This window comes from Microcebus murinus, chromosome 23, assembly GCF_040939455.1.
Source record: "Microcebus murinus isolate Inina chromosome 23, M.murinus_Inina_mat1.0, whole genome shotgun sequence".
NCBI classification, from domain to species: domain Eukaryota; kingdom Metazoa; phylum Chordata; class Mammalia; order Primates; family Cheirogaleidae; genus Microcebus; species Microcebus murinus.
In genome coordinates this window covers 25,155,618-25,175,877 of record NC_134126.1, presented here as the reverse complement: position 1 = coordinate 25,175,877, position 20,260 = coordinate 25,155,618, and the positions used below count along the sequence as shown (strand labels likewise).

The window sequence follows — 20,260 nt, the reverse complement described above, 5'->3', positions numbered from 1 at the left end:
AGGAGGATTAGGGGCAGGAAGAAAAGGGGACAGGAAATGCAGGCAAAATCCCCGCCCTTAAAGAATCTTCCATTAAAAAAAAAAAGATAGAAGCGGAAACAAACTGGAATGCAACACAGAAAAAAGTTTTAAAACTAAGGAGAGTTGTAGACAAAGAGTTTGGGAACAGCCCAGAGGAAAGGCAGCTCTCTGGAGCCTCTTTAACCATTTCGGTACGAGCGTCGACTATAGTCTATAGCCACAGATGAACGCACACAGCGACTTTAGCCGACAGCCGTGATATGACTTTTCTAATTTTTCATTTATCAAAATAAAATTGTGAACATTTAAAAATAACGTAATGAGGCCGGGCGTGGTGGCTCACGCCTGTAATCCTAGCTCTCTGGGAGGCCGAGACGGGCGGATTGCTCAAGGTCAGGAGTTCGAAACCAGCCTGAGCAAGAGCGAGACCTCGTCTCTACTATAAATAGAAATAAATTAATTGGCCAACTAATATATATAGAAAAAATTAGCTGGGCATGGTGGCGCATGCCTGTAGTCCCAGCTACTCGGGAGGCTGAGGCAGGAGGATCGCTTGAGCCCAGGAGTTTGAGGTTGCTGTGAGCCAGGCTGACGCCACGGCACTCACTCTAGCCTGGGCAACAAGTGAGACTCTGTCTCAAAAAAAAAAAAAAAAAAAATAACGTAATGAAAACATATATGTATATGTTACCTATTCTGATTTACACATTACAAGTAAAGCTGCCTGTAGAGTAAAACAAGCTTTCAGTGCTCTAAAGCTTTCCTCATCACACAAGAGCAAAACGGATCCGTCGTGAATGCACAGCACAGACTATCGTGCGGACTGTGAGTGCCGGCTGTGGGCAAGGTTTCGTGGCCGGTGAGCGCCGTACCGAGGTGGTTAATGAAGGCACTAATCCTATTCATGGGGCTCCACTCTCATGACCTAATCACTTCTCAGAGGCCCCACCTCCTAATGCTGTCACATTGGTGAACAGGTGTCAACATATGAACTCGGATGAGCACACAAATATTCAGAGCACCCAGAGAGATAAGGACCATCGCTAACGTCTATCGAGTGCTTACCCTATGCCAGTCACTGTTCTATGCAACTCGCAAGGTTTTTTCACTTCACCCTACTAGTGTATGAAACAAGTTCAGTGATTATCCCATTTTACAGATGGGAAAACTGAGGCACAGAGAAGTTAAGCCACTTGCCCAGGACCACACATCCGGTCAGGTGGAAGACCCAGGATTCCAACCTAGAAGTCCCCTCGAGAGCCACTGTTGGCTATCCTAGTGCACCACCTCACCCAGGGACCAACTACAGCCTACCCTGTCACAGTAGATCCTGAGAGAGAGCATGAGGGCCTGAGTCAAGACTGTAGAGGAGAAAATATAGAATAGGCAGCTTTTTCTCACTGCCTCTTGTGTAAGAAAGGGGGAAATATATATTTATCTTTTGATTTGCCTGCATCCACATAAAGAAATACTGTAATAAAAGTGGCCACCTCTAGAGGGCAGTGTCCGGGGCAAGAGATGGAAGAGGAACGGAAGGGAGTGATACACCCCAATGTATGCTTTTTAATGTGGTTCTTATTGGTGACCCATATGCATGTTTTCTTTCTTTAAAAAAATAAGATGATATAAGACAAAAGGCACAATTTAAAAGCTGATTCAAAGGAACAAATGAAAGTGCGTAAAACCGACTGGATCTGGAAGACCATGAAACAGACTAGACAGACAGCAAACACCAGGGTCTCTAAATCGAGTGTCTGGGAAGATGGTAGCCCATTAACATAGCTGGGAAAACCAGGGGGAGGGTGGGTTTGAAGGTGGCCGTAACACATTCAGGCTTGTCTGTGGATGACATGGACATTTGGATGGTGAGGTTAGGATGACAACCCAGATGGGGTGTTGATTTGGGAGGTTCTCATGAACATGGGGACGGGGCCCCCCCCCCGAGAGAGGAGGTGAGCAGTAAGTCGGGCGTAGAGAAGGCAGAGTGCGGGCAGGCAGGAGACAGGTTTAAGGAGCCCACCCTGAAGGGGCAGCCCAGGGGAAGCTGGGACAGAGACTGTGAAGTCCTGACAGGGGCAGGATGGAGAGATGAGCATAACAGAACAGGGGGAGCAGAGAGTTTCCAGGGGTGGGGAATGATTTCCTGGGGTCTAGCGGGTTAGGATGGAGAGCAGAATGCTGTGCTTCTGGAGGGAGGGAGAGAAAGCAGAGAGACAGGGGTCGTGGGGAGGTGGGGGGACAGTCCAACCCAGGGGCCCCCTGCAGGACATCCGGGGGGTTCTCTCCCCATTCTATAAGACACCAAGATGTCTTCAGTCTCTACCTGCCAGCCAAGTAGATATCCTGTTGTTCAGGGAGGTCTTTTTAGACAACGTACTCCAGCAACTGAGTGGTTAAAAGGGAAACTGAGGCAGCAGACATAGAAAGCTTCTCTGATGGTTTCTGCCACCCGTTCAGGCCAAGGGAAACCTATAATTTGATGGTTTTTGCTGTTTTCCATTCTTCCTCTCTCTCGCCATCACACACAGCAATGCAAACACAAAGACACGCATGCACACACACATACACGCCAGGCATAAAAGGCCCCTGCACACAAGCATTTTTCTGGATCGGACTTGCTACTGCTCGCTGGGAGGGAGAGAGAGCAGAGCGGAGGAAAGGAAGGAGAGAAGCCAGCCATGCTAGCTACTTTCCCTCCCCTTTAAGGCTGCCTGGTTACGGTCCTGGGAAAGAAAAGCCCTGCATTCCTCCCCTTTAACTGGGTTTATTGTTAAAGCACTGGAGCAGCTAATCCTCACAGACCTGTAGGAGCTGGAGTGGGAGCCCAAGAGCCCGATTCTTCCCGAGTCCCTGGGTAAGATGAACCTGCTTCTTTTCTTGGCTTTAGGGGGTTTCCTTGCTTAGTGGGAGGCGTGCGGCACCTAGGGAGTGGGCTTGGAGAGCCACTTTGTGAGTGACTTGGGCATTTATCTCAGCCCCAGTTGCAGTCTTCCCTGACTCTTGTGGTATCAAGGGTAAGTTATAGCTGCCTTGGAAAACAAGTCTGAATGGGGGGCCAGGGTGGAGGCAGAACTCCCCGGGGAGCCGTCTGACCATCACTCCTGGGCTGGCTCAAGTGGGAACCTTTTGCACTCTGGGCAGGGAAAAGGGAGCAAAATATCTTCCTGTGCCCCTCCTGCCACGCCTGCATTCTAGGGACAAGCCATTGGGGCTCTGTGCCTAGAAGGGACCCCATCCACCTGCGGGGTGCCAGGACCCCCAGCTCTCTCACTGCCCTCCCTCCCTCCCAACCTTCATCTCTTAACCTCTCTGACCCCAGCGTCCGAATAGGGCAATGCCCGAGCTGCCTACCTAGCAGGGGTGGTGGGAGCGTCAGGAGAACCAGCAGCAAAAAGGAGCTTTGTAAAGAGCGTGTGGCTCTGCACACCCAGGGAAGGAGGATCAGCCTCAGTCCCTCCCGGCAGGGTCTGTGGACAGGCTCAAGGCTCCCCATCCCCGGCTGGCCGGCTGGCCGCGTTAAGATGCAGAACACAGCGGCTCTCGCTGTCAGTCACAAGACGGCTCCTTCACCTCCCCCAGGGGCGCGTCCACCTCCCTCCTGTCTTTGAACTTCCCTAGTGTAGTTCTCAGGCCAAGATGCTGAAAGGAGGTCTGGATTCACCACCACCGCCACCCCCATCCACTCCGTGGCCCCTTCTCTCCACGTAACTTTGACGCACAAACATTAACCCCGAGGCTCCCGCAGGCAGCTGCCCGGGCTCCGGCGGGTCTGGCCGCAACGCTTGGCTGATCAGCTCTTCTTGCTCTGGGAGCCGGAGAGACTGATCATGAGGAACATCTCTGAGAGGGGTCAGGAGAGTCAAGCAGGCTCCGTCTTGGGTAAGGAGAGGATCTTTCCCAGATCAGAGGTCGGAGACAGAACCAGGCCCCTGTCATTCCTACTGACCCAAGCTTCACCAGAACCGAAGATGAGACCCATATCTGAGACAGGCCATAAGGCAAAGTGCTTAGTAATAGCTGATAGGAGCACCGCACTTTACAGTTTATGATGTGCTTTTCATTAATCACCTTTAGAGCAATCCCATCAGGTGTGGGGGGGCATGTATTATACCCCCTAGTATAGGTGAGACCACTGAAGCTCAAAGAGATGAAATTGGTTTGCCTGGGGCTGCGAAGCTGGACGCTAGCGATTTTACACTTTTGATTGCAGTAGCATTTGAAGCCAGATTTTCTGATAAATTCAGTGATGCTATGAATAGTTATGGGGGTTGTGTGTGTATTTAGTAAAAGTACTCCTTAGAAATATGGGGCAAAACTTTGGGAAAGAAGCCCAAGTTTAGAGTGAGAAAACATTTGAGCTTGGAGCCAGGAGAGGCTCGGGCACTACTAGACAGAGTACCCCCGGGCTTGATGCTGGGACGGCTGAGTGCTCCAGGGACTTAGCCTTTTCCAGGGCATCTGAGCCACCTGTTCCAGGGGGGAACCAGTCAGGTGATAGGATTGCATGACAGCATCTCAAGGATAAAGGTGGAAATGAGTAAAATCCCAGCAACCGCTTCCAAGAAAGACGCAACAGGTTTTGTGATACAGCGACAAGGAGACTGATATTGGGGTTTTATGGACCAGGGCTCCAAGCCCAACCCAATTATTTACTATCTCTTTTACTTGGGGCATTTCTATCCAGCAGTATCTGAGCTATCAAATGGGGTTACCTTGAAAGGCGGCAGCGAGGCAGTGCACAAGACAATGCATGCAAAGCTCCTAGCACAGTGCCCCGGGGAGCTGCTCAGACCCGGGCATCGGGCATGGAATACTGTAAGGCCTGGGAGCAATTCTGGCTGGAAGGGAAAAGCATCCCCCCTCTAAGAGGAAAGCGCCTCCCTCACTCCCTCTCCCCCCACACACACGCGCACATGGCCAGAAATAAATTGCCGCACGCGTGCGTGAGTGCGAGTGACGGCGCCCAGCCGCAGCCTGCCAGAGCCAGCCAGTGAATGAGCTGCAGCATGAATGAGGGAGAGCGGCTGAGTCTGCAAACAGGCTGCGTGCCTGGCGCTACAACTGTGGGCGCGGCGCCACGGTCCGCGGCAAGGGGGCTGGGGCTGAGCAGGCGCGGCTGCCAGCAGGAAAGCAAGCTGGCGGCGGGGCCGGGTCAGGGGACTGCACGCGCAGTCCATAACTGTCAAACCCCTGTGCTCGGAGGGAAGGCTGGTAACTCAGAGCTTCGTGACACAGCCATCCTGAGTTCAGCCTGTCCTTCCTTCTGCACTCCCTCCCTGGGAGAGATCCTCCCTCTCCCCTTCTGGGTACCAAGGGGAGTGCATGGCGGCGACATTTAACAGTAATGAGCCCCATACCTATACCACGGACAGACCACACCTCTTGCATGGGAGTTAGGCCACTAGGCAGCGTGTAACGCAGTCAGCATTACCCTTGAAGACTCCTTAGAAAGGTGCCCCAGTGAAGCCCAGAGTATTGCCCCCGGAGAACCCAGCTCAGGCATTGTTTCCCCTGGTTTGCAACAGACCCCTGCTCCCTTGGTTGAGTACCAGGGGAAGTAGCTGGCTTGCATGCATGGCCATGATGCATGGAAAATAACATGTCTTTAGACACTTTAGAATCCCGGTGAGACAAGATGCTCACGTTGTAAAAGGCTCGTGGAAGCCAGGACCAGCTGAGGAAACAAACAGCAGATTCACATCTCCTAGCCTGTGCTCACCCCTATTTAAATTGTTATTTGTTTCCTTTTCCCTTTCCCCGGGGCATGATGTTTAATTCCTGTGCCTATAATGCGGGCCCACTGCAGGGCACTAGAAAGGTTGCAAAATGCTTTCATGCTCATCCATGCTCTAGACCTCCAAAAGAGTGCTGAGAAATAGAGCAGGAGTGATTGTTCCCATTCAGCAGATGAGGAAACTGAGGCCCAATGTGGTTAGGGGCATATTAAGAATAAGTAGCGTACACTACTGTCTCCAGTGGCCCCTGTGTGTTGACATGTGAGCCACCCAATGAGGCCCTAGAGAACGTTCTTCATATCCTCTACGAGAAGCACGCAATAAACACGTCAATCCTGGCTTGTCACTGCAGCAAGGAACTTAAATGTAGATTAAACTGAAATGTGATTTGTTTAAACTTAAATGTGGGTTTGGTTAAACTTAAACGTGGGTTTGGTAAAACTTAAATGTGGGTTAAACTGAAACGTGGGTTTGAACCTAAAATAAATTGCAGGCAGCAATTGAAAAACCTCCTTCCTCAGTCATTTTGTGAACAGAAATTGGTGTGCAGAGTTGGCCTCTGACATGCAGGACAGCGGGAGGGCTGGGGCGTGGAGCGGACGGTCCTTGGAGTCTCTCCCCAGCCGGAGATCTCCGAGAGCCTGCAGGGCCCAGGGCCTGGATTTGGGGAAGCTGATGATCCTCGTGGGTTGCAACCACGAACCTGAAATGAGTTCCGACAGTTACACAGACCCAGCCATGTGCCTGGGGCACCACAAGGAGGGCAGCACTGTGACAGATGGCAGTGGACTGCTGGACATTTCGGGTATTCCTCAAAAAAATGAAGAATTACAAAGCAGTAGAGATGGCCTAGGCTACATTGTCCAAAGTGTGCTCTGGGCAGCCCTGGGTCCCTTGGATGCTAATGGGTGTTAATGAAAGGAAATGTTTCACCATCTCCTAAATTTGGGGAGTGCCAGGTTAAACAGCATGAAGCATGTGTCCAGAACAGTCGTCAGAGGCTTTAATAAGCTATTAGTAATGCGGATCGCGAATCTCCAAGAAGGAGGTCAGAAGGAGCAGCAAATCCACCTAGCTCACAGTCTCCTTGGACCAATATTCTGAAAAGCAAACTTCAGGGAACCTTAATCTAGTCCAGTCTCCTCTTCTCATTAAGGAGACAGGTGCAAACTCAGAGATGTATAGTGATCTGCCCGGGGATGCACAGCTCCTTGGTGCCACGCCAAGACTGGAGCCAGAGCTTGGGTTCTACCTAGTGGGCCTCTCCATCCAGAGGATGGTGCGAAGTCCAACATGGGCCAAAGTCCAGGGAATTGTGGGTTCCAGGCAAGAAAACTTCCCAGCTTTAGCCTTTTACCCCTTCATAACCAAGTGCTGTACATATTTCCATGATTCCCTGTGCCCCGGGCTGGAGGCAGAGAGCATATTCTTATTAAAGATGATCCAACTGATACCCTCCTTCCCAAGGCCCACAGGCCTTTTTGAGTCATGCTTCCAAGGAATGGAAAACCCTGGAATCAGAGGCTGTAAAGCAGTCTTAGGGTGGACTGATTTCCTCTGAGGTCAGTAAAAGAGCCAGGAGAGCTCTAGAAGGTTCTGAGCCAGGCAAGCTCTAGACGGTTCTGAGCCAGGCCTGCTCACTCTACCCCAGAGTGATTCACATCTCCTTGCTCAGAAGCCTCACACGGTAGCACTGCCAAAAGCAGGGTGGCTCTTTCTGCAGGTATTACCGAGAGCCGACATCTGTGGGTTTAGGGCTGCAGAGATGCTGCTCGAAGGTTCTGTTCTTCCCTGTGTCCGTCTCCTCTGGTTTGTCCATGCCCAGTTTAGGGACACTATTGTTGTTCCTACATCGCACACGCATCGGACTGGATCAGATCAGATCGAATGACTTTGGATTACAACCTGATGCTCCCAACGCTCTGGGACATCTCATTAGGAGGGCAACGCTCTTAAGCTATTAGCCCAGCTGATTGATTTAATAAGCACCGCAGAGCGGGGCCCAAATGGCTGCGACTCAGATAGGAAACTTTGGGTAGGGAGGACACGGGGGGCAGGTGGGAGAGTCCAGAGAGAGGGTCTGGGCAGCAGGGGGGCATGAGGGGACCTGGCACTTTGGGGGTCTATCATGGCAATGCCGAGGCCACAGCAGACAAACCCCGTCTGCCTGAGAGTTCCATTGGGGGCTGGTGCTGCTCCCGTGACCAGATGGAGCCTGGGAGGAGAAGGGACAGTGCAGCTCCGTGGAGAGGCGTGGGGAGGATGCCGCCTCCTAGGCTCACGGCCGCACGGCCCTCACCAGCACCTCCTAAGCAGCCAGACCGCTGCCAGCATCACGCAGCCTGGCCCTGGAAGCTTCTAGAGGCCTCGTGCACCCCAAGGCTGCACTGCCTGCCCATTAGGAAGAACTTTCCCCTCTGCAGTCTCCTCCCCAGCTGCCAAATTTTCCCCCAAGAGGCCAAGAAGACCATCCAAAAAAAAAAAAAATACGACCAAGCACTAAGTAGGAGCCAGGCACTGCACTAGGCTCAAAGGAGAGAACAAGATAGACAAGGTCTCTGTCCGTGGGGAGTTGCTTTCTAGCGAAGATGCTGGCCTCAAGCAAATGCACAGGATGCTTTCAGATCGCCGTATGTGTTCCAGAAGAAAGCATCAGCTCCCCTGAGAGCAACTTTGAGGGGGCGGCGGACTGACTCCAGGCAAGGCCTCTTCCAATGTCCCGGGGAAGTTCTGCTGACCAAGACCTGAACACGGATCCCACCTCCGGTGCTACTACGTAGTCTGTCCCCAAGGGATGATGGTGACAAGAAGCCAAACTGATTCTGCCCCCTGTGGCCACTCTCTGCTGTGCTGCAGGCAGAGCCTCGCAGAGGGGAGCGCAGAGAAGGAGGTCCCCCTGCTGTCCCTTCCCGGGGCTCAGGTCTGCTAGCTGCAGGCTCCTCTCTGAACCAATGTGCAGAACACGTGCACCAGCCCTTCCGTAGCATCTTAAGTCCAAGGGCTTTGCAAAGCCTTCCCTGATCAACCCACCCCCAGGGCCCTCTTCCTCATTCGCTCCTTTAACAGACATGGGCTGGACCTCCAGTGTGTGCCAGGCACAGCAGTAGCCACCAGGGGTTCCAAGATGAGTGATCCAGGGTCCCTGTCCTTTATAAGTAGGCTGGCCTTTTTTAGCTGTTTATTTATATACCAGTGTCTGGTCTTTCTAACTAGATTGCAAGCATTTTCAAGGCTAGGTTCATATCATAGAAACGTCTGTATACAGTCCAGTGTGTATACAGCAGGTACTCAATAAATGCATGTTGCATGAAGGAGTGTTACCTCCACATGAATAAGGTCATTTTCTCTGCCAGGAGCCATTCCGTAGAATGTTCTTGAGGGTCCTGCCCCGTTGGGGAGCGAGGAGGCTGGACCAGCCACACATGCGGACGTCCACGGTGTCTCCTAAGCGATCGATGTGACATCAGCCCTAAATCCCAGAGAAATCTGTAGTGGCTGCTCCCGAGCTTTGCAACCCAGTGGAAATTGTTGCCAGAAATAGAGTGAGAGGCGGGGAGTACTTTGGAAACAGATGAGAGCAATATTGGAGCTTCAAGCTTCTCAGAATTTGTTTTCTTTTCCTCTGAAAGGGCCTAGATTACAGAAGTCAGGAGAGGAGGGGGAGGACTTCAGCAGAAGGGAGCAGAACGCAGCAGCGGAAGGGGGCATGGGCAACCCCGGCCAGAGCCCACTGTTTGCACCTCCAGGACCCAGGGGCTCAGGGGTGGGTCTCGAGGAGATTCCTCTGAGGTCACGGAAGGGTGGAAAGGGAGAGCCAAGGGTGTGGGGGTTTCAGATCTGGGCCCCTGGGTTTCCCACACTGCACCCAGGATGGAACTAAACCGTTAGGATTCTGTGCATGGGAGGAGGGGTGGGCGGGAAAGATGTTTTTCTTATAGCCTAGCTTCGGCTATGAATGCTGTGTTTTTAAAGCTATTTAAGAGAGATGGGGAAGAAGGAACAGTGAGTACAGAGCTGCTAATGAGGCGGTAAAGCCTCCTGGGGAGCAGGCAGCCATTGCACGGGGCTCCACCAGGGGGAGTGGTGGACGCTCAGCTGGTGTCCCCAGGCTGGAAGGACCTGGAGGACGGTGGCTCTTGCTTGGCTCCTTACCTGGAAAAGCAGCCCTGTCGTTCTGCGGAGAGAGAGACAGAGGGGGAGACGCACAGACTGACCTTGTTGATTTTGCTCCTTTAAATCCTCATCTCCCACACTCTTCAAGACTGCCCAGCATTGCTAGCATTTCTCTTTTTTGCTTTGTTTTTGTTGTTGTTTTGTTTTTGTTTTTATTTTCGTTTTCTTTGAGACAGAGTCTCACTCTGTTGCCCAGGGTAGAATGCAGTGGCGTCATCACAGTTTACGGCAACCTCAAACTCCTGGGCTCAAGCCGTCCTCCTGCCTCAGCCTCCCGAGCAGCTGGGACTACAGGCACCCACCATCATGCCCAGCTATTTTTTTCTATTTTTGATAGAGATAGGGTCTCGCTTTTTGGTCAGACTGGTCTCAAACTCCTGACCTCAAGGGATCCTCCCGCCTCGCCCTCCCAAAGTGCTAGGATTACAGGGGTGAGCCACTGTGCCACCCAGCAAGAAGTATTTCTGATGTCCCTGGAGACTGGGTCTGCTAAATGAGACTCTTTAAACCTGAAGAGACTGATATGCTATAAGGGACAACTTCAGATTCCCCTCTTTGCTGCCTGGTGGAATGAGAGTTCATATACTGTGAATGCCAAGCGCCCTGATAAGTGGAAATTGCTAGATTCTGGGCTCAGATCTGCAGAATGGCATCCGGCTAAGGAGATCCCCCTATGCTAATATTTCATCTTCCTCCCAGCAATCTCTGCCAGTCAAGGGCCAATTTGTCTCTGCCTTGATAGACAGCGCCCTAAAAGTCCAGCGTCAGCCCACCATTGCCTGCACCCTGCACAGCTCAGTCTCCCTGGGGGGCCCTGCTAAAAGGAGCAAATCCACAAAGGTGCCTGCAGACTCAAGCACAAGCCACCAGATGCACTCTACGTTCAGTCGAATCAAATGTTAAGGAACTCTCAACATTTTTCACATGCATTTTGAAAATAACAGCAGCCACCAATTATTATATAGCCGGGTTGCAAATTTACACAGTATAATAAAAGACACAAAGAAAATGCAGCTTCTTCATTATTCATAAATATTTCTCATGAACCCCTTCCCCACTAGGCAGCAAAAAGGGGCATGGGAAACTTTGTATTTGAACTTGTCCACTGTAGCGTACCAATCTCTGCAGGTTGAAGGAGTCTCATTTGGTCGACCCTGTCTCTCTCAGGAAAACACAGGCTTGAGATGGCCTTTCCCCCTCCGGCTCTATTTCAGGGTGGCATTTGATGTTGTAAGGTATTTTCTTGAGCTCGTGGTATGGGAGAAAGGGGGCCTGAGACTTAGGATGGGCCTTGGATCCCATAGTCCTCTATATCTCACCAGAAGCCAGCTCGCCACCCCTGAAGTGTGGCTGCCGCACCTGTCTGATGGGGCTCGTGCTGACATACTCCACCAAAGGCCCCATCCTAGCCCTGGGCTTCCACTGGAGAAGCCCTGTTCACAACCGTCTCTTCCTCCCAAGCCCAGTTGCCCTCACCGGCCGTGAGCATGAGCGAGCTGGTGCGTGTCTAATGACAGGTCTGAAGGCAGAGGGGAGGAGGAGTGGGGGACAAGCCCTGGTTATAGCAGATGCCACTTTCTACGGTGTAATGCTCCCACCACGTCAATTTCAGGCTCCCACCATGATGCCACCAAACGCGGGACCGGGAAGAGGTGTGCACGGCAGGCTCTCACGAGCTAGCACGAGCTGGCTTCAGCCCCCCACAGGCCCTGGGGGGACGCCTGGAGCCCCTGCAGCTCATGTGACACCTCCTCCCACGAGGCCTCCCCGGGATTGCTCCCTGCCCTGTCGGATACGGCTGCAGGCAGACCCCCTCCCAGGCTAACATTGGCAGGGTCCCGGGACGCCCACCCATCCGTGTCACCAGTCCCCCCCCCCCCGCCTTCCTGGATGGGTGCCCTGCTCCAAGAGGGTGAAAGCAAAGACATGTGCTTCTGACGGCTACACCATCTGTCTCCCCTCCTTCCCACGGTCCACTTGGACACCAAGTACCCATGGACACCAAGTACCCATTCTTCCACCTCCTCGTCCCCTCTGCCAAGGGCCTTGCATGTGTCACATTCTTCTTATTCCCAGGTCTCTAAGCCTCATAGTTGCAAGGCAGACAAGGTTTCCCTCTGTCCCGTGGAAACTATTTAATGAGGACCTGTGTCCTCCAGGTGGGGACTACGAGGAATTAAATGCATCAATAAATGTCTCCAAAATATTATCTCCATTGCAACTGTTCATTACATGTGAGGCCGTGCCTCTCTGTGCACTACTTCATTTAACCCTCACCACATCATCAGTTTTGTCCCCATGTTACAGATGAGGAAATAGACTCAGAGAGGTTAGCAACTTGCCTAAAACAATTTAACTAGGAACTGGCAGAGGCAGGACTTGAACACAGGTGGCCTCCAAAACTATGCCCTTCGCCTAATGCTATAATTGTGGAGGCACACACTTTTTTTTGTCCTAAGGCTATTAGAAGATCTCATGGATTCTACAGGTGCTTTTTATTTTAAGTGGAGAGGGAAAGACATTGCTTTAGAGGGAAAGCCATTAGACACGTTTTCCTACTTCTCTGTCAGGTCCAAGGAGCGTGGAGGACAGGGTGTTGGCAGAAATGGCGTCTTACCCATTGCTCCAGACACCCATAGCCCTGCCATGCGGTGGCCGAAGGGGGTGGCTAAGGCAGAGATTCCCTCCAACCACCTCAACCCACCCCGAGAACATGTTTCTCTCTAGTATTCGTGACCTCAGCAGGGGCACCCCCACCCCCAAATGCTCCTGCCAGAAATGTGGGAGTCATTCTAGCCTCCCTCCTGCCCCACCACGCTACCTGTAACCTGGCACCGTAAATCACTGGACTCCAGAATACATCCCAGGTCCACCATTCTCTCCTTCGCTCCTGCCATGGTTCAAGCCACTGTCCTCTCTCTCCTGGACTTCTGCCCCTGTCTGTGTCCTGTGCTGCCACTCTGGTCCCTCCACACCCTTCCCCACAGATCAGCCAGAGCAAGCTCTTTAGAACATCGGTGGTGTCATCTAACTCCCCTCCTAAAAATCCTTCACGTCTTCCTGTCTCGCTTAGAAAACCCAACGTCACCAACGGCGTCTGCAGAGCCTTGTGTGGTCTGCCTGCCCCCCACCTGCCTCTCCCGCCCACTCACCACCCCTGGCCATGCTGAGTTCACTCTGCCCCTGCCACACTGTCCCTTCGGCGTCTGGAGCACACCACGCTCTTTTCCCTGCTTAGAGCTTCGGTATTTTACGCCTTCTGCCAAGAAGCTCCTTAGTGCACTCTTTGCTAGGTTGGCATCTTCACACATTTCTGATCTCAGCTTAAACAGACCTGCTCAAGAGCCCTTCCCTGGCCTTTGTCTAAAGAAAACCCTCCCTGTTCGACTCTATGACAAACCCAGGTTTTGTTCCGTCCTGCGACTGTACACATGTGACTTTACTTGCCCGTTGCCTGCCTCCTCCAGACTGGCAGTGCCATCATCCATGCCCTTCATCCATGCACATGGCAGGTGCAGAATACATAGCTGTTGACTGTATGCAGAGAACATCGCAACTCTAGAACTTGGAGACAGAGTTAGGGCACAATTCAATTTAGATGTTAGCGAATAACTATTTGCCCAGCACTGTGCTAAATGTTGTGGGAGTTACAAAGAAAACACAACGCTCATTGATTTAACACTCATCCATTTAACCCATAACAGGTGGGAGAGAGGTGGGAGTGAGAACAATTGGGGGAGGTGGCACAGTTGTGAGATTACAGAAGAAGCCTGGCTGGCTCCATAGTCGAAATAAACACCTTAGCCATCCTTTGGGTGACATAAGAAATGCCCGGGCTCAGCTCACATCCCCTCAAGGTAGATATTCCCATTTTAATCTGCACACGTATGTGTTATTGCCCTTATGTGAGCATGCAGTAGATGTTCAATATATTTATTGCAGTAATCTCAAAAAGCAAGTGAGAAGATAATCTTATTTTTGCCAGGTATCCAGGTTTCGCTCCTAATCCTTCCTTATGTCATCACGCAAAGCATGTGAGTGTTTCAGATTCTTTTGCAACCTGTTTTCATCTTGTCTGAGCAACCAGCCAACCAGACTTTGTTCTTCCCTCCCTCCAACAAAGCATCCCCGGAAGCTTCAACTCTGGAGGCGATGGGTCGAAAGGAAGAAGATGACTGTAGTTCCTGGAAGAAACAGACCACCAACATCCGGAAAACCTTCATCTTCATGGAAGTGCTGGGATCGTAAGTCCTGGGGCGGGGAGCCCGGGTGGGCTGGGCTGCCTGCTTTGGAGGGGGGGCTGCAAGAATTGTTCTCAGCTAGCAACAACTGGTGACCAGGACTGAGGCTCCTGTGACTTAATCTCCTGGCTCTAAGGGACATGGGCGGAATTTTACAGACCGGGGCTGGAGGGGACTGGGGGGTGGGGGGAGTTGGATGGAGTGGGGGGCAGGAAGCTTGGGGCAATACCAAGGTTGATTTAATACACTGGAGCCCCCCCCCAGGGAATACCAGCCCCTTTCGCCCCAGGTTTTGCTTCCTTCCAGCCCACCCCCATGACCCCCACCTATTCTAGATCTGTGACCGCTTGTGGGTTCTTGCCCTGGCCACACGCTGGAAGGGTTGGGGAAGACTTCAGACAGAGACTCAGTGACCCCAGAACTCTTCAAGGCTGCCTCCCCCGCCCCACCCTTGCTCCTTCATTTCCATAGCAGTGAAAAGACCCACCCCATGTTTTGCTACAGACAAAAGAGAAGGGGCTTGGGAAGCCCAGAGAGCCAGTGGGTTACACACACTCGAATCGGCCACCCCCACTGCCATCCTGGCTCCTCCATGTTTAAGCCCTTCAGCTGGGCTGTCATTCAGACTCCCGCCAGCCTGCAGGGCGTCTGTCCCTGCCCCCTGACGATGACGACAAGGCAGCTTGTCTGGAGCTGACTCTCCGCATAGTCCTGCCTCTCCTCTGGCAGTGGGGCCACCAGCCCCCACCGCCTCAGAATCCCAGCTGGTCGGCTCATTAGCCTGGGCCGTGAGGAGCAGTGAGTGGGCTGTCCCCTCAGGCCAGCGTTCTCTTGAGCCACTTCTGCTCCGCTCTGCCCTGGCTGGGAGCAATGACCTCCAGCTGTGACAGCTGCCCACACTGTCACAGCAGACAGAGAGGAGACCTCTGGGCCCTCCTGGCACAGCCAGGTTGCCAGGCTCTGCTCACGCAAGAGGGTCCCTGCTGGTCACCAGAGTGACAGCCTTCCATCAAGGGCCTTTGCCAAGATGCAGGTGGCCACAGGGAGAGTTTTGGCAGGAGAGAGAGACAAGTGTCTTGGGTGATTCAGAAATGACTTGCTAAGTGTCCCAAAAATCCCGAGAAGAGGAGAGAAGGAAACCCAGGTTGACAAGAGCTCATCATTCCTCGTCTGCTAGGCTTGTACGGTAGGACTCAGACAATAGACACGCCTGTCCCCTCGGAGCCCAGGGAGTCTACCACAGCAGCAACTAAACCTAGAGGAACAGCAGAGTCTTCTGGAGACCTTTATCCCTCCAACTTTTAATGGTGAAAAGTGTTTAAAATAAGGAAAAGGTGAAATATTAATATTAATAGTACAATGAACACCAATATATTCACCTCCTAAATTCAACAATCGCTAGCATTTCACTCTATGGTATTTGTTTTACATGCACACACGCACAAAGTTCATTGAACTATTTGTAAATACGTGGCAAACATCGTGACACATTCCCTCTGAACCCTCTGCCTGTATCTCCCAAGGATAAAGGCATTTTCTTATATATCCATAATATTGTCACATTCAAGAAAATGAATAACCATTCCTTAATATCATTTTAGCCTAGGTAGGTTTTGGAAAATCGACTCCTGGTCCCAGACCTACTAAACTGGAATTTGGGGAGATAGGACTTAGCAGCCAGGAATCTGTACTTGAAGCGTGCCAGGTGGTTCTAGTGTATCAGCTCAGCACCAACTTGGGGGGAGCAGGAGGGAGGGACAGGGGACAAGCCACAGCTGTGAGGACAGGACAGGAGACAAGCCACAGCTGTTGCAGAAGTCAGGGCTGAGCAAAAGCTACAGAGAAGGCATCCTGCGGTGCTCAGGAAGGAGACAGGTATCCACACGCTGCGGGTCACAGTGTCCTAAGTGAGGTGCAGGGGAGACAGAAGCAGCTGGAAAGAGCAGACTCCGCTGAATCGGGATTCACCAGCACTGTGTGACAAAGGCCTCTTCTCTCTGGGTGTCAGCTCCTCTGGCATGATGTGCCAGGGAGAATAGGCTTTTGTGAAACCTGCCCAGACAGCACCCGCCATTCCAGGGCCCTAGGGCAGCTGTGGGGAAACTGTGCAATGATAGTCCGAGTCCCAGGCCTTCCCCTTTTCCTGCCCGGGAAGAGATGTTTCTCCACGGCACCCTCCCACCTCCTCCACCACCCAGGCTCCCACCGAGAGTGGAGAGCAGGCAACGCAGCCAAGCTCAATTGCAGCAAGTACTCCTGGCTCTGAAGGCTCCAAACTAGTTCTCTGCTCCCCACCCTGGCAGATGCCACAATTAAGCCCTGTGGTGGCCTTCCCACACACACCCCAACATACACACCCCAACACACACAGAGTATACAACCAAGGCAGCCTGAGGCACAAGAACAATAACAGCATTTTAATTGCCATGACATTGCACGGTTCCCGGGGAGTTCCATTGACATACAGTGCAGTGTGCGTGGTACCCTCGGGGGGTAAACCGAAGACCATAATCTGATTCCATTTCATAAGAGGACCTAGAGTGGGCATCACCCTTGAAATCAGGGGCCAGTCCACATGTGGTTCCAAAGGGATAGTTAAAAGGAAGAACTCTGAAGGTGGATCTCAGTATGTCACAGCTGCAAAAACACCTGGCACCCAGGCACATTCCTCTCCCATTATGGCCCACACTGCATTTCACACACTGTGCTGGATGACCCCTCTGCCTGCCTCGTCCCTACCTGCTGGTCCACACTTCCACGCTCTGCCCATGCTTCTTCCCCACCCCCACCTGAAACATCATTCCCAACTCTTTTTTCTTTTTACTGGGCTAACCCATTCATCCCTTCAAACTGAGCCCAGGGTGTTCTTAAGTCAGGGGGCTATGTATTAGTGCTCCTCTGCTATCCCAAGTGGTCACTTTGTACAAATCAGGGGGAAAAGGTGCCCTTTTTTTCTAGCCTGCTGTCTGCTGCGGAGGGGGAGGAGGATGTAATAATTATCATAGGAACACGTACGATGGCTCCAAGGCGAATGGCATCTGCTGGAGTTGTGCAGTGCACAACCTGCCCCACCGTAGCAGAGGCCCTGTCTTAAGTGTCCGTTCTCTGTGGTCTCGTAACACGTCTTTCTTATCTGTATGTGTGTGTCTCACGCACTGGATTCCAAGCTAGACCAATAACTAATCTCAGTGCCTGACACAGAAATCCCATTAGTTCAACAAGCATTCGTGGAATGCCCGATAGCATTTTTCAAATCAAATGCTAATTGCTTACTTGTCTGTGTTCCTTAACAGGCTGTAGGCTCCCCGAGAACAGAAATACTTACCTTTTGATTTCCAGTGTCTAAGACTCAGTAGCGCTCAGTAAATCGTGGCTGAAGGGATGAGTAAATGAATGGATAAACGGAGCAAGACTTGCAAGACTGATGGACTCAGTTCCTGGAGCCGCTGGGAAACAGGAAACTCAGACACAGGAAACACCAGTATTTTCTAACGTGGCTTTTTAAAGTCCTTACAAAAGCTTGACTGCCATTGGGCTTTCATTCTAGAATACCCAGATGGCCCGGGAGAGGATGGCTCAGCTCTTTCTGAGCATTTAGATTCTATCTCCTCTTGTACTACTAGGTGTGCTCCGTAATGGTGTTCAAATAATAATGATGATAACACTATGATAATAGTCTCTAACACATAGGGTTGTAATAGATGTCAGAAACACTTTTAAGCAATTTACATATGTTAACTCATTTAATCTTCTAAACAACATTGTGAATCAGACTATCCATACTCCCACTTTTCAGATGAGGAAACTGGGGATATGGACGTTAAGTGACTTGTCACCCCCAAAACTGAGATCCCAACATGGACAATCAGGCTTCAGCATCCACCCCTAGCTTAACTGCTCTTCTGACGGCCTGGTGTCCAGGGCACCCCCTTCAAACCAAGAAGCCCATAATTTGGACTCCTTCCCTGGGCTCCCATTGGGTTCCATTTGCTGGGTCTTCAGAGCCTGCCTCAGAGGCGCTGGGCTCTGTCTTTCACCTTTGTAGATCCTACTGAATGGATGAGAGGCTGTCAGCTCCCTTGTCCTCTGATAATTGGCCCAGGGTGATTATTAATATCGCCATCCAAAGCTGATACTAGAGACACTATTAATATCACCATCCAAAGCTGATACAAGAGTCTTTTATCTCTAGCTGTGTCTGAGCCCTCTCCCCGGCGCTGCCTGGGAATGACCACTGCCACATGCCACACTGTGCCATGTCGGGAGTGACGTGGATTGACTCTGCAGTGGCCTGTCTTTAAGGGGCTTGCCAAGTGGAGCAATCTCTCTGCAGCCGAACCAGAGTCTCTGGCAGTTGTCCCCAAATTACAGAACCAGGAAAGAGCAACTGCATCATCCCTGATTCTGTGGTTGGGGGAGAGAGCGCACTGGCATGTCAGACAGTCCATGCCATCCACCCCGCTCAATGGCAGGGCCCACGTGACAATGGAAACTCATTGCAAGCCACACTTTCCTTCGTCTGCCCTTTCACTTTGCCTCCAGCCAGCCAGCACTCAGTTTGATCTCTTGGTGTCTTCTCAGGGGAGCTTTTTCAGAAGTTTTCCTGGTGAAGCAGAGGATGACCGGCAAGCTCTTTGCCCTGAAGTGCATCAAGAAGTCACCTGCCTTCCGAGACAGCAGCCTGGAGAATGAGATCGCGGTGCTGAAAAAGTGAGTGCACAAGGGCTGGTCGGGTGCAATGTGGGATGGCAGCATTTCCTTCACAAATTACCATCCAGAAGGACTGGGGCCAGATGTCCACCCCCAGAGACACCACTCCCTTTGGTTGAGTTGATGGGTCAGTTTGGTCAACCAGCTACGTTTAGGCAGACAGCTGTTCTGGCTGGGTTTTTTGGAAGGGGATGTGGGTGTTGGCAGCAAATTGACCAGAGACCCCCCGGCACTGGTAGCAAAGCTGGTTTGTGCACACAGGCCAGAGCGTAATTAGCTCAAAGGAACAAAAATCAATTAAGGGCCAACATCAGAAAGAATCGATAATTAAGAAGGCAGCATAAGATTTGGAAATTAGCCTCAATTTGTACCAAAGCAAGTGTAGGGTCAGCACCCCAACTGTCAAGATGAAGGCTACGCTAACAGCTCATAAGTGTTTCCATAAGACTCTCTCAATAAGCCCTTGTGAACTCCCCTGTGGTGTACCAAAAGTGTGCTAGGGGCACAGGGACACAGGAGCAGGGCCACCAGGATGAGGCACACAAAATTCCTCACCCTCAGGAACTCACATTTTCCAGGTGGAGACAGAGGTGCCCTTAACAAACTCTCATCCCATCAGCTGTGAGTCACAGCAGCAGAAGGCGGAGTTTGGAGGAGACAGGGATTCATTTAGCCTACGTGTGTGTTTGCATGAGCATGGGTTATTGGGCACATTTTCCAAGAGGAAAGACCTTGACGGATGAGTAGAATTTCGTGGGGCAAAAAGGGCAGTGCAGAAAGGGGATTCAGGCCGAGAGCGGCATAAACTTTAACTTAGGATCGTGGAAGTGCAAGGCCATTATGGAAGAGTGAGTCCTGGAAGCCCCTGAACTTAGAGTGAGTAGCATCAAGGGACAGGAAGTGAAACTCACATGGTGAACTGGGACCTGACTATAAAGCATCTTAGATGCCATGATAAAGAATATTGGCTTTACTCTGTGGGCAAAGAGATGTCATCAAGGATTTTAAGGATTTTATGTAAGGAGTGACATGGGTCAGATTAGTATTTGGGAGCCATCCTTCTCAAGCATGTTGGGGGATGGATCAGAGGATACCAGCCTACAGCATGGGAGGACAATTACAGGTAAAAAGGTAGAAGACAAAAAGCACTAAAATGACTCTGAGATTGAGCACTTAATTGGACAGCAATATCATCAATTGAGATAGAGAACAAAAAGCACGTGCAGACTTGGAGGAAATAGAAACTGGTTGGAACATATTGAATATAGGTATCCACCTGTCTCTACATGGAGGTGTCTGGTAAGATGCTGAAGACATAGGTCTGGGATCCAGGGAGATTAGGGCAGAGAGAGACTGTCAACTCATTGAGAGCAAGGACCA

At 51.5% G+C, this 20,260-nt stretch overlaps 1 protein-coding gene across 1 annotated transcript in view; it reads left to right on the top strand.

Moving 5' to 3' along the window:
* The first annotated feature begins 2,657 nt into the window (after positions 1–2,657).
* CAMK1G (calcium/calmodulin dependent protein kinase IG) overlaps positions 2,658–20,260 on the top strand; it is a 30,707-nt gene continuing 13,104 nt past the window's right edge. Inside the window, exons 1-3 of the mRNA XM_012781732.3 lie at positions 2,658–2,875; positions 14,053–14,173; positions 18,752–18,880. Coding sequence (XP_012637186.1) covers positions 14,082–14,173; positions 18,752–18,880 — 221 coding nt within the window. The 5' untranslated portion in view covers positions 2,658–2,875; positions 14,053–14,081. The remainder of the gene's footprint in view (positions 2,876–14,052; positions 14,174–18,751; positions 18,881–20,260) is intronic.